Source organism: Colletes gigas, unplaced genomic scaffold (genome assembly GCF_013123115.1).
Source record: "Colletes gigas isolate AHSC1104 unplaced genomic scaffold, ASM1312311v1 Colletes_gigas_Sc00018, whole genome shotgun sequence".
In the NCBI taxonomy this organism is placed as follows: domain Eukaryota; kingdom Metazoa; phylum Arthropoda; class Insecta; order Hymenoptera; family Colletidae; genus Colletes; species Colletes gigas.
In genome coordinates, this window is record NW_025106647.1 from 2332722 (window position 1) to 2346550 (window position 13829).

The following is a 13829-nucleotide window of genomic DNA, read 5'->3' on the forward strand; positions in this document are numbered from 1 at the left end:
GTTTAGGGTGCCAGATGCGGAAACTTGACTTTGTCGAAAAGGTCTTCGAATATTCCGCATCTGGCAAATTTCATCGTAAAACGTTAAAGCGCTTTAGCATTTCGAAAGCGCAAGGCCCGAGTCCTCTACAACGACCATCGCCAACTCGTGGAACAATGCAGCCATAAAACGGCTGCACGCACGTGCAGCTACGCGTATTCCGGAGTCCCGTTTTTTCCTCGACAAAATTAACGGGGCCTTCGACTTGGGGAGGAAACCTCGGTCGCCCTCGTCCAGGGTGACCTGGGACTCTTCCTCCACCACGAGCGGGTGAGGGAGGAGTTTCCTGGCCAATCGAGGGGGTTCAAGTCGAGGAGGAAACGGGCTCCGGACACTTCGACACTCGTCGCTGAAAGTTCAAGGTCAACGTTTAAAAATCAGCAGTTCCATCGTTTCTGGAACACTCGTCATTCGATCTTCAGTAAAATCTCATCGCCGAAAAGTCAAACAAAACTAGTCGCTCAAGATTACTTTGGCAAGCGACGGTCTAGTAGCTGCGTACCACGACGGTTACGAGGGCCTTACAACCCCTCAGGTTTTAAAAGAAAAACCACGCAGCTACCGGGCCAGTACCGCCGCGACAGTACATTTCAAATAAATATATGTATATTTATTTTTTCGGTGTTTTTCAACGATTTTCTGTTGAGAGAATTTTCCCAACCAACTGCAATAATGTTTGTTCTGTACATTAATTTATATGATCGTACGTTATCGTGGTGGAAAGCAACTGATGATCATTTATTTTGTATGGTTGCTTTTGATTTATCCAGTTCTGAACAGAACCTTCGTTATTAATCGTCTAGTTTTGCTGTACTTTATAAGAAAGTATTAAAGTACCATCGTTGGCGTGAACGGACTTATTACACAATTTAATATACAGTTACTTCTACTCATATTTGTACGCTGTAATGGTGATTCACTATAAATGAAGAAAAGCTTGTTTCTTATGAATTTAGTTTTTAAAACTGATATGAGCCTATTTTATATGAATTAAAAGATAAAACTTGTGGACGGTTGTGGCACATTGAAGACATTGGAGTCTATTCTTACTCGTAAGCAGGTTTTTCTAACAAACTAGTTTCCTGCAAACACCGAGAATAAATACTTTTGTAATATTAGAATTACCATTATTTATATATAATAAACAAGCGATGTTCAAATACGTAGCGTAATGAAAAGTGAAGGTAAAGCTTAGACGGAACTTCTGTAAAATATTGTTTATATTCAACATCTACACTAATGTAATTGTTATTGTATCTTGTTACCAAATGTAATGTCTAATAAATGTTATTTAAAATGGAAAATGGAAATGGAGTCTAATCGGATCACCAAAGTGCAGCTGCATTGGATGCGATCGGATCCAGTACTTTGGGGATGGGTGACCGCTCGTGGGAAAAAACTATGTATTTGTTGATTTGTTTAGTGTTGACAGTGTTTATATTGAACCTCTATATTAGTTATGTAATTAGACATAATTTTCCAGTTAATATTTAAAAAAAAAAACTATTTTGTAAATAGAAGTAACACAGTGTAATAAAAATAATATTCTGTAAAAATAAATGGGAAAGAAAATTCATAACAAACGCCAAGTTTCTTTTCAATACATTTCAGCCCTAATCGAAGGTAGTTAAACAGCAAATAAAATTACCTTGAAATGAAACAAAGACTGTTTCCAATTGATGTGTTCTGAATTCCAATTAAACGTCTCTGCGGAGAAGCGTCGAATTCGAAAATATAAAGATTCTTACTTTCAGAAAGGTGCTGCGCAGTGTGCATCGAGCGTGTAACACACACACACACACGCCTACACAGAAAAGAATGAGAAAGGGAAGAGAGTGAAACGACAGAGGGAAGATTCACAAAACGGTTTCGAGGCGGCGGATCAACCTTTTAAACGGCTCGAGATATTGCGTTCCCGGTTGAAAGACTCTCTCCCTTGGTAAATTCAGCCGCGCTGACGAACGTGCAGACAGAAAATCCCAGGCTCACGAACACGAACAACGAGATTCGGTTGACAAAGGGTACCCGCAGAGTGCTTACAAACTAGTCATAATGGCGCGGACCCGGCGCCCATTAACAGACAAATGTTCATTGGAAGAGAAACGAGTTACCGGTATTATGGCGGTCCGTCGCGTTTCCTTTGGGCTCGAAAATATTTTACAACGACCATTCCACGCCCACCCACGGTTCCGGTGTCGCGGATATAAATCCCCCGGAGACCGATTATACCCGATTGTATATCATTGAAGCGAGAGGAGGAGAAATTCCACTGAAATTGTCAAATTCGAAAACGTTTCTACCGTTTATTCCCTGATAATTTGTTTAGAACGGGCTTTGGGCAAAGTTAGACGCCTGTGCAATTCGCTTTGATCGTTCGGTGAAATATTCAGGACACTTGGAACTTCAACGTACCATCATCGATGATGGGATTAATACCCAATCAACGTCCTGGATGAAGTATCGCGTCAGAACGTTTTAATTATGTGGGTATTAAACAGGGATCGATACGTGTCAGTTATAAACAGAATTACATAATGCATAAGAAGTAGAATTTGTTTGATGAGCTCGTATGGGGCATCGGCTGAGACCAAACATTTGGAAATGAAGTAAAAAAATCTAAACTTACAAATGTAATTTATACACAAGGAGATTAACGTATAATTTTTTAATGAAAAGAAGTTTTAAAATTAAAAAAAGATGAAAGGAATAACTATCCTCAGAGGAATATAAAATTAGCAAATACCAATTTTGGCACTTGCAACAGTTTGTGTTAGAAATAACCGACAGTCAAATAGAGGAGAGACTTGAAAATTGCATTGTACGTGATGAAATGATAAATTTTGTTAAATTTGATAAACAGCTAAACACGCATCTTTCGTTCCCGAATCAAAATTTGAAGCTAAATAAGAATTTTAAGAAGATTATCACAGATAATAATGCATCAGAATTAAGATGATGCATGCAACGAGTCTCAAACACGCTTTTTCCTCCATTACATGGTACGGATCGTACGAAACAATCCTCTGCGGTCGACAACACGGTGTTATAAATATCATCGGCTCCGTCTTCCTCATTCCTGATAATTGCACCGTCGTACTGTGTCCATCTGGATGAATAACTGCGACGCAGGACGACCCTTTTACGTTTCCACATAATGCTATCCGCCTGGCGACGAAAGAAGGAAAAAGGTGCCACTCGCAATATTGCGTCCGCGTATGCAAGTGGTTTTAAAAAGTACAAAGAGAAAATAGAGCCAGCTTTAATATCTCCGTTGGAAATTGGGTTTTCGCGAAAAATGAGTCGCACTAGAAAATTCGATCGAGTGCTTCTAGTTAACGAACATCAGGCACTACGTAAAGATAGAACTATCAATCCTGGTCAGACATTTTAGTCAGCCTTCACTAGCCAAATCGTTCGATGGGGTCCACAATTTTTCTTCCTCCTGACACCAAAGTTTTCTTTACTCTATAATCTCTTTCTGTTTATAATATCAAATTGATCCCACAATGCTAAATATTTAAATTTATATTTATGTCATAGAGTTTCTATAGTCTTCATATTATATTTTGTTTCTCAATTTTCAGAACTGAATAATGTGGGGCACGTTAGTACTTCTACTGTACTTCTACTTGCTCTAGACAAAATGTAACATTTTATTTTTAAATTTGTTTTAATTTTTATTGCAAAAATTGACCGGCGAACGTTATCAGATCCAATCTTTAGGGTTCCAAGACCAATAGTATTACAAAGAAGTATGTTTCAGGTTTCCAAAGTGCTCAAATTTGTATGAAAATAAAATGTTACGGATTCTTCCATCGTATATTCTATGGCGACGCTTGCAGTTTTCGCTGACAGAGGGCTACACTTGACCCTTCTCTCTCATAAGTGCTCGAGCGCCCTCGTATTCCTATATGTATACAGGGTGTTTGGCTATCCCTGTGAAAAATTTTGATGGGAGTTTCTAGAGGCCAAAATAAGACGAAAATTAAGAATATCAATTTGTTCATTGAGGCTTGGTTGATAAGCTATTAAATAATTTAATTGAAAAATTTCAAATCATTCACGGAAAAATTATTTTCGGTTGCGAGGGGAAATTACAATCATTTTTGGTGAATACACATACCTTCGAATTCCTTCGCACTTTCGAGAAAAAAATTCAGGAGGGTAGACAATTTTTTCGACAAAATTGAAAAATTTCAAATCGTTCTGGGAAAATTATTTTCCGTTGAGGGGGTCAATTACAATCACTTTGGTGAATCGATACACCCCCGAACTCCTACGCACTTTCGAGAAAAAAATTCAGGAAGGTGGACTTTTTCGATAAAATTATACTGTGTGACCGGAAATGTTTCTATAACTTTTTAACGAAACCTCAATCAACAAATTAGTATCCTTGATTTTCGTCTTATTTTGGCCTCTGGAATCTCCCATTAAATTTTTCCCCAGGGGTGGCCGAACAGTCTGTATACACTCATCGAATATTCGGTGTCCCAGCGTTTGAAGCAGAACTTCTTCCATAATAGCAGCCACAACTCCGTTTCTAAACAATTTTGTCGAGCGTGAATCAATGCTTGAACTATATACTCCCCATGAATTTTGTTCAGCAAATCAGAGAATTTTCATTCAGTACAGAGAATCATTCACATTTTCTGCACAAAATCTCACGAAATCTAACTTTCTTTACTTTCTTTACAAAATCTGTCCGGGAAAATACTGAAATTAAAATCAGGCTGAGACTCCTTGCTTTGCTTTTCGAGTATAAACCAGGTGTCCCCATACAAACTCCACGGGTATATAAAGATTTCTCTCTCGTCTACAAGTATCCATTACTCCCGAGCGAAAGGGACACTTGCGAAGCACACTCCGTGTTTCAAAGGCGGCCAAAAATGAACGAACGATTCGTCCCCGCGGTTGTTCCCACGGACCTTCTCAAAACAGTTCGTATTTCAGGCTCCTGGTAATACCAAACTCCTCCCAACCCCGATACACATCCGCGAACTCCCCGAGTAAAATTAATTCCCAGCGTGGAAATGTTAATCTTCTCCCGGTAAATATGCATATTTCATGTCTTCGCGATGCAGTGCTTCCATGCACTTTCGTGCACGCCCGCAATATAGCCGCACTAGATCACGCGGAGTTTCGCATTCCCCCCCGTTTATTGCGTCGTTGACTCCCCAGTAGCGAAGTCGCATCTATCTAAATTCAATATCTAAATCGATTGTGCGTCTCCGTTTCCACTCGCGCGTACGACGCCCCCTCTCGATCAACCCGTTTTTTCTAGCTTTTCGCGTTGTTCGCGGGGCTGATTCGGGGCTGTTGCTTCGCACGGACAGAGAAGGGAACCAAACACTAAACTAACTGGACGTTACGGTGACGCGATTTCGCGTGCTAATCGTTCGTGCACGAATTTCTTTGGGAACTTTGACAAATTGAACGGTTAACCCTTTTCGAGACAGGTTTAATACTTCGATGGTTGTGTGTGTGAAAGCTCAACATTTAACAATTTCATCAAATCGTTAAATACTTATTGTAAATTAAATTAGTAGTTTTATTTGAAAAAATGTCACTTCACATTTTTTACTTATTCCTTCACCTAGATTCATCCCCCTTTCCGCTTATAGCACCCTGTATATTTTCAATAACCCAACAGATGTTGCAAATTTACACGTTATTAACAATATAATTAATACTAAAAAATTCCAATTTTATTGTATTAACGCTAGTAAATGCAAAAGCAGTATCATCGAACGTGAAAGATTCCCAGAACATATTTGATGGCTAGAAACAGTTGCTACGAAGCGTGAAAGTGTCACTCACTTTGGGTTTTTCCACATCCACGCGTCCATCTTGCTCTGATTGTATTGACCTGACGCGGAAGCATCTTGTGTATCATCCGCAGTCTTCTTCGCGTTTTTCTTCGATTGATTCACTTTAGAATCTGGCACATCCATCTTGGACAGTGTTCCACTCGTTCCTGGTTGCAACTACTCGCGACCGCTATCAATCGTGATTTATCGTGAACTGCGTCTACCTACACACAACGAAAACGTACAGTGTCATGTTTACGTTATCTTATCAATATTCGATAAAGTCTCCAGTGTTCTGTATCGATGATATGCGCGTCTTCGTTAAGGAAGGCTACAGTGGCGAGCTTTATTTTTTTCTTAAGTATAACAATGTATTTTAAAATTGATATATCGTAATTCACAGAGTATTTAAGATTGTAGAAAATCCCGTATTAAACATTTTAATTATTCATTCGTTAATAAAGTGCGTGCATTTGTATTTGGATTATGTATAAAAATTTGCATTGGCTCAATTATTTATTAGTTTGAAAGAGTTCTTGTTCGTTGTGGTTTTTCAATGATGTGGAAGCATCCACTAATTTTAAAAGAATTGTCATTTTTATGGACGACTTCTTTTAGATTATAATGCTTGATGTTGAAGAGCTGACAACGATATTGAAATGTAGTTTCTGTTCCGAGACGTCCCTGCAGGTTATTGTGACGTTGCAACGATATTCTGATCATGCCAGATCGCTAGAGATGCGCTATTATTATGAGGATAATGTCGAGGCTTTTTATAAAACTTTCTTGATATCAATGCTGCGATATGATCGCTTCGACAATCGCTTACATTGTCATGAATATTCTCGATAATGTACAAACTCGCGATTGATAACGTCATGAAACAAACCATTATTTTAATAGACTTTTTGTCTCTGTTTAGAAAACAAGTTGGCAAATATTTAAAACAAAAATGGTGGTCTTTTTAATATCCAAATTTACATTTCGTGAATCTTTAATATTGTTAAGGCACAATATAGTTACTAAGGCATACAATCTATTTTTTTTAAATTTTTTAAAATTTTTATTTCATTATTCTGTAAATTTTTATTTACAAAAATATTTGTCACTCAACTACTCCTTTCTTTTAAAAAATGCATTGCACGTTTCGATCCATAAAAATTTCAAAAGCCCCGATCGAGGACATTGAATCGAACAGTTAAGTGTCTCTTGTAAAAAACTAGCAAAAGTCAATTTAAATCCACAGTTTGTGATCGACTACGTCTCTCATCAATCTACCATGTGTCGCGGATGTTACTGTCACGCTACGATAACACAATACTTTTTTTTACTGGATTTCTAGCCACCGGAAACGCGCCCCTTCCTCAACAGCTGGATCGAAACGATGGCGCGTTACTATTCGGATCACTCGGCACTCGAGTGGCCTGCACGGTTTTCAAATAATAAGAAAACCGCCGAAAGTCAGCAGTATTTTACACGAGCGAGCCCTGCCTGCGGATAATGCCGACTAGATTTATGTACACTGAGCTTCCGGTCTCTCTCTCTCTCTCTCTATTCCACCCACGCAACGGTCAAAGAAAGACCGATTTTATGATAATACACACAATGCATTCGCGGTAACGTTTGAAATAATTTATGAAAACGAACTGTCGGGATAGCCTCGGTCGAGGAATACTTTTATCGTCCCTGATAAGAATAGCTTTTGTTTGGTCATCGGTGACGAGTGACACGCGCTCGATTTATCATCGTTTTTTTCGGTGTTGTTTATTTCGACAATTTTAAAGAGACCAGAAATCGAGGCGCACTTTCTTCGCGAGTCGTATAAATCATACTTTGTACTGACAGGTGTTTCCCAACAGGTGTGTTGTAACTACTGCGAAGACATTTGTAATAAATTATTGAAAAGACTTTCTTTGCAATAGAGATACTCAAACAATATTTGTATCTTTCATAAGTAGATACTTATGAGAACAATTGTTTTCAAAGATGGAAATCATCGGAAATCTTTAAAAACTTATTGGAGCTATATGAAACATTTCGAGAAAACAATCACAGATGTCTCTATAAAAGTTAAATTGTTTCGGCCACAAACAGATATTCCTGTTGTTTCAAATGTTGCTCGTGGTGGATGCTTATTGTACAGCCACTCCTTAACCTTATACCCTTAACCTTGTGCTCAACGGACCACCCAAACTGGTGTTTGGGAAAAAACCGGATAACCTTGTCCTTTGCCCACAGAAGATGATGCTTCTGTTACGCAGGAATGAATTCTTGCGGAGATTAAATGTGAAGGCGCAACTCTGTCAAAATTAATCTGATCCCAAAACCTAATGCTACCCTTAACCTAACTTCGGCTCTCCCTATCAAGGTGATGAAAACGCGTAGCGCTAACCGGTGGGAGGATTGGTCAAGCCAATCCTCCAAGTCGTTACCTTAGCAGGGCGTTTCTTGCCTTTTGAAACATTCCCGCCCACCCTGCTGTCCAGTATCCAGGTATACCATGCAAGGGTGAGCGCGAGAACGTTGCCCCTTTTTAAATAAACAATTTGGGGAAAGCCAAAACTCCCAAGACCCCGGTGGTCTGCAGTCGATACGTCAATCGCTATTGAGGCAAGGAAGAGCTCCAAGAATTCCAAGACCCATGTGGAGTTTGGAGGTTCCTTAATGACCATATCCTAATTTGTCAAGTAAAAATGTCTGGAAGTCCTAATCCTCAAAAATAGCGGAGAAGTCACGACCGTATTGTGGCGCTTCTTCGCTGCGGGTAGGATCTCGTGAGAATCGTAGGAGGGCAGAAAAGGAAAGGAGGTAGCGCTTCCTAGCAGGCCCTGCCTTAGACGACTGGGATATTGAGAAGTCGTTCGAGGAATTTATACATACAGTGAGTGTAAAAAGTATTCGTACACTAGTCAATTTGAACAAAAACTTTGCAGAACTTTGTTTATTACAAAAGTATGTTAACAAAAACATACATACATATTCTTAGAAATCTCTAGAACAAATGTCATTAACAACAAATTATTTATTTATATTTATTATGAAAATATTAACAAATTTCCAGAAATTGGCGTGAAATATACGCGTAATAAGTATTCGTACACGTAAATTTTAGTACATAAACGTAACAAAAATCAGTCTATTTGCTATTTTAGTATCTAGTGGGATTTCCTTTAGATTGTATAATCGCTTTAAGCCTTTGCGGCATTAAATTTACTAAATTTTTGGTTATAGTACTAGAAATTTTGTTCCATTCCTCTAAAAGTGCATTTTTTAAATCTTGTTTCGAAGAAATGTGATGGTCTCGAATTTTTTCTTCAAGATGACTCCATAAGTGCTCTATCACATTTACGTCTGGAGACTGTGGAGGGATTTTTAGTTGCTGCGGTACATTATATAGGATCCACTGACGTGTATTATAAGCATTATGCTTTGGATCATTATCTTGCAAAAATATATAATTGCCCTGTAACTGCATTTTATTTGCACTAACCTGAAGATGCTCTTTTAGAATATCGATGTACATTTTGTGATCCATGATACCATCGATAAAATGGAGGGATCCAACCCCGCTCGCACTCATAGAGCCCCTTTACGGTCGCCTTTAAATTTCTTTTTTCGTACTCGGTATTTTTTTTCCGCCATACTGTACATCGTCCATCTGACCCAAATATGTTAAATTTACTCTCATCAGTAAATATAATACGGTTCCAGTGCTCCATAGGAACATTAACGTACTCTTTCGCGAATTGCAGTTGTTTCTTTCTATTAATTTCATTTACGAAATATTTCTTACGAGCTACTCTGCCGTGATATCCTCTATCCCGTAAAAAATTACGCACTGTGCTACTGCATACATTAATGTCCAGATCATTTTTAAGTTCAGCTGTGATTTTCACCGCACTTATCTTTGGATTTTGCTTTATTTTTCGAATTATCCATCGGCCGGTATACTCATTTATTATTCGTTTACGTCCGTTTCTTGGATTATTTTTTACAGTTTTTCGATCGCCATATCTGTCAATGATTCCTTGAATCGTGGACCTCGGTCAATTTAAAACTTTAAAAATTTCACTCAGTGTTTTACTCTTATTATGTAAATTTATAACAATTTTCCTTTCTTCTTCAGAGATTTCCTTGCATTTTCGTCCCATTTTACTGATAATTTCGTTGATAATGTTTGAATTCAGGATACTACCTATACCGGCAGCGTCTCCAGACATACTGATGCTAAGTATGTTTACATATCATGGATTATCTTGTAATCGTTCTATGTGGAATGTTACGAATCAAAGACTGTACGAATACTTATTACGCGTATATTTTAGATCAATTTCTGGAAATTTGTTAATATTTTCATAATAAATATAAATAAATAATTTGTTGTTAATGACATTTGTTCCAGAGATTTCTAAGAATATGTATGTATGTTTTTGTTAACATACTTTTGTAATAAACAAAGTTCTGCAAAGTTTTTGTTCAAATTGACTAGTGTACGAATACTTTTTACACTCACTGTATATAGCAACCGAGGGGTCGGTTGAGTGTTTGTGAGAGCGCGACCCCTCTGGTGGCGAGCATGGGAGGCGACGCCACAGTATCATAAACCACGCGATGTTAAAGTTCCTTTAGAATCCTTAACATAAATATTCCATTTTGAAAACACTTAAAATTGAGCATTGTATGTTTTCTAAAATATAAAACATTTATTTCAATCATACAGATTTGTTGATAATTATAATACACTACAAATCACTCTAAAATATATATTTAATATTAACGAATTCCACCCGATTCTTACACGTATTCACGCTTTCGTTTTGTCCGTCGATTTGACGCTTTGTATTCGCGTTCGGTCATCGTCGTCCATTTCCGGACGTCTTCATGCGTTTCATATAGTCTCTGATAAAAGCGTGGACGCGATATCACAGACGAGGTATACGAGTAGACGTTACACCTTATGGACTTAGGTGGCCCAACCTCACTGTCATACCGACTCTCACGGATGACGGTCGGTTGAGAAACTATTCACTGAATTAGTATTGATTAGTATTGACATAGTTGATGGGCAAACAACTGTAGTGTATGCGTAAATACATGTGAGTTGACTATGGGAGAAATTGAAAAAGGCACTATTATCAGACGGCAGATCGGTGTCCGAAGGAAACTGCTGACACACACTAATGCATAGCCACCTTGTATACGTTCTGGCGCTTCGTATAGCTTCGAGGATTCGAGGAAGCAGTAGTTGATTCTAATGGTTTCCTACAATAGTGAATGTATTTCATTGAAATTTATTTATGAAGTAGAGCTCATGAATACCTACAAAAAAGTATTAAATAACTTTTCCGTAGAGCGGCAAGAAGATTTATTAAAAATTAAAAACGAATTTTTAAGAAAAATCGACAGACATTTTTTGGCGAAATGGAAAAATTATAAATCATTGTGAAAAAATTATTTCCGGTTAGAGAAGTTAATTATAATCATTTTTGGTGAATAGACATACTCTCGAAATCCTACGCACTTTCGAGAAAAAAATTCATTACCGAAAACATAATGTCTAATCTTGAATGAATAATTCCCCTAAAATTTCATGCGTTTATTTAAAACATCATAACTCCCGAACGGATTGGAGGATTGTAATGTTTCGAATTGCAAACAAGGCCTATTTTAGTGAAGAATATGTAGAAATTTTAAGAATGTTCGATAAGTTGTTGCTTAACTCCGTAAAATGAGAAAACCCCCATAAACATGGTCCAATTTTCAAACGGTCATAACTCCTATAATAGCGAATGTATCTCAATGACATTTAATTGTGAAGTAGAGCCCATGGGTACCTACAAAAAAGTATTACATAACATTTCCGTACAGCGTCAAACAATTTTATTAGAAATCAAAAACAAATTTTTAAGAAAAATCGACAGGTAGGTGCCTAAAAGAATTAAAAACTTTCAAATCGTTATGAAAAAATTGTTTTCTGTTGTGGGGGCTAATTACAATCATTTTTGGTGAATAGACATACCCTCGAAATCCTAACCATTTTCGAGAAAAAAATTCGTTACCAAAAATATAATTTCAGGCCAGAAATGTCTCTCCGAAAATGCGTATGTTTAAAAAATCGTAACTTTTGGATGAATTGAAAATTATTTAAAAATTCTAAGAATCTTAGAGAAGTGGTTCCTTATCCCCGTAATGTGAGAGAACCCCCATAAAAATGTATTTCATTGGTCTTTCTCTGTACCCAATTCCTACACATATTCACGCTTCCTTTTTGTCCGTCGATCTGCTACTGTTCAGCGCGCACACTTCTCCTTTTCTGGTTCTGTGATGCGCTTCAAGCGGTAACTTAATAGCGCTTGAATATTTGGTGGTTGGTGTAATAATTGAGATACAATTAACTATTTTTAATATTTAATAATCTATCTTAGTCTACTACAGTGCGGTCTTCACCTTTCTTGTTTAACTTTGTTTCCTGGTTTAAAAAATGTGTATATGATGGTAACTGATTCAAACTTTTTGTTGTTATGCTCTCCCCGTCAGAAAAGCTACCCTTAAATACAAATCGGCCTTGGGTTCTGACGGGGATGAGGCACGCGGATTGGCTGCTGTGGTATTTTGAATTTTGTCATGGAAGGCGGTCGTTTTCCCTGATTGGAGAAGTATTTGTCGAAAATATTACAGGTGACCGCCTCCAAGCCATCGGTCACCGTTAGGTACCGAGGGCACCATCGAATGACGTCCGGGAAATTCCGCGTGCCTCGACCGTAGCAGGTAATAATTTTTATGAAGCGCCTTGACCTTACTAACAATAAGTCATGCAAGACGAAATAAAACTGAAAAATGTTTAAGCCTAAAATAGAGAACCAAATTGCGGATTATAAAACGGCGTGGAAGACAACCGATGGTCGATGGCTTCATAAACTTATTCTTGCTACGGGTCAGGGGGGTTTCTTTAGACCTTTTGGCGGGCGTACATGGGCCCCGCTGTAATTAATGTTGTTACCTGGTAACAGCTACTTTCTTGTCGCGTTCGGTCATCGTCGTGTGTTTCCGGACGTCCTTGTATCATATAGTATATCTTACTAGTGCATCGACACTATGCAGCACGACGAGTCATCCGCTTCGATGCTATTCAACCGAACGAAATTCGTGTAATGCGTGTTTAAAGGTCAACGGGCCGCGAATATCGACGTGATCGAGACCAACTGTTTGCCCTGTCGCGAATGTTGGTAGCGCGGTCATCGTGTTTCTGCACGAGACGGCTGATGTCGCAAACTAATTAAAGTTCCTCTTCCTCTTTCGTTCGTTTCCAGACTTACAACATGGATGCCCAAGTTGGAGAGTCTTCGGCATGTGCCACGGCGCTACTCTGCGGAGTTAAAGCCAATTACGAGACTGTTGGCCTGGACTCCTCCGCACGTTTCGAGATCTGTTATTCCAGTTTTGATGCCCGTGTACCGTCTCTTATCAATTGGGCGCAGGAACAGGGTAAGTAAATACGCGTTTGTGGACATCGAACGCTAATACAAACGATTATGTGCCATCGATTTTCGTTAGCTCCGTTCGATTTGAATTTAATTACGGGCGACGCTTTGCTAACAATTGCTCCTCTTCCTCTACGCTTAGTGTGTAACTTCCGTTTTGTAACGTGTTTCGTACCATTTCGGGATTTATTTATAAACTTTGAGGAAACGGAAAGATGCTTTCTTTGAAGATGCTTATCTATTAAATTGGCATGTACTATTTTACGATTAGTAATCGATTTGAAAGAGCTCAGAGGGGAAGGGCAGAGTAGCAAAAATCGCAAAGTATTCCAGATTTTAAGGATTCAAAAATCTCACCCTTGGAAATTATAAATAGCAATACAAATATTTAAATTTTGATGATTGTTCGACGAAACAGAAATTGTTTGAAGGGATAAAAATTCAGATTTTTTTTTTTAGTTATGGGAACGATATATGAAAGTATATTAATTGTGACGTTTCG

The 13829-nt window shown here is 38.2% G+C and overlaps 2 protein-coding genes across 4 annotated transcripts in view; one reads left to right on the plus strand and one right to left on the minus strand.

Moving 5' to 3' along the window:
• LOC122400486 (caspase-1-like) overlaps positions 1-6012 on the minus strand; it is a 134258-nt gene extending 128246 nt beyond the window's left edge. For all 3 annotated transcript variants that reach the window (XM_043401990.1, XM_043401988.1, XM_043401989.1), the window contains exon 1: positions 5857-6012. In XM_043401990.1, the coding sequence (XP_043257925.1) occupies positions 5857-5990 (134 nt within the window). In that variant the 5' untranslated portion in view covers positions 5991-6012. The remainder of the gene's footprint in view (positions 1-5856) is intronic.
• Positions 1-13829, plus strand: part of LOC122400523 (alkaline phosphatase-like) — a 490617-nt gene that overhangs the window by 329523 nt on the left and 147265 nt on the right. Inside the window, exon 4 of the mRNA XM_043402045.1 lies at positions 13157-13331. Coding sequence (XP_043257980.1) covers positions 13157-13331 — 175 coding nt within the window. The remainder of the gene's footprint in view (positions 1-13156; positions 13332-13829) is intronic.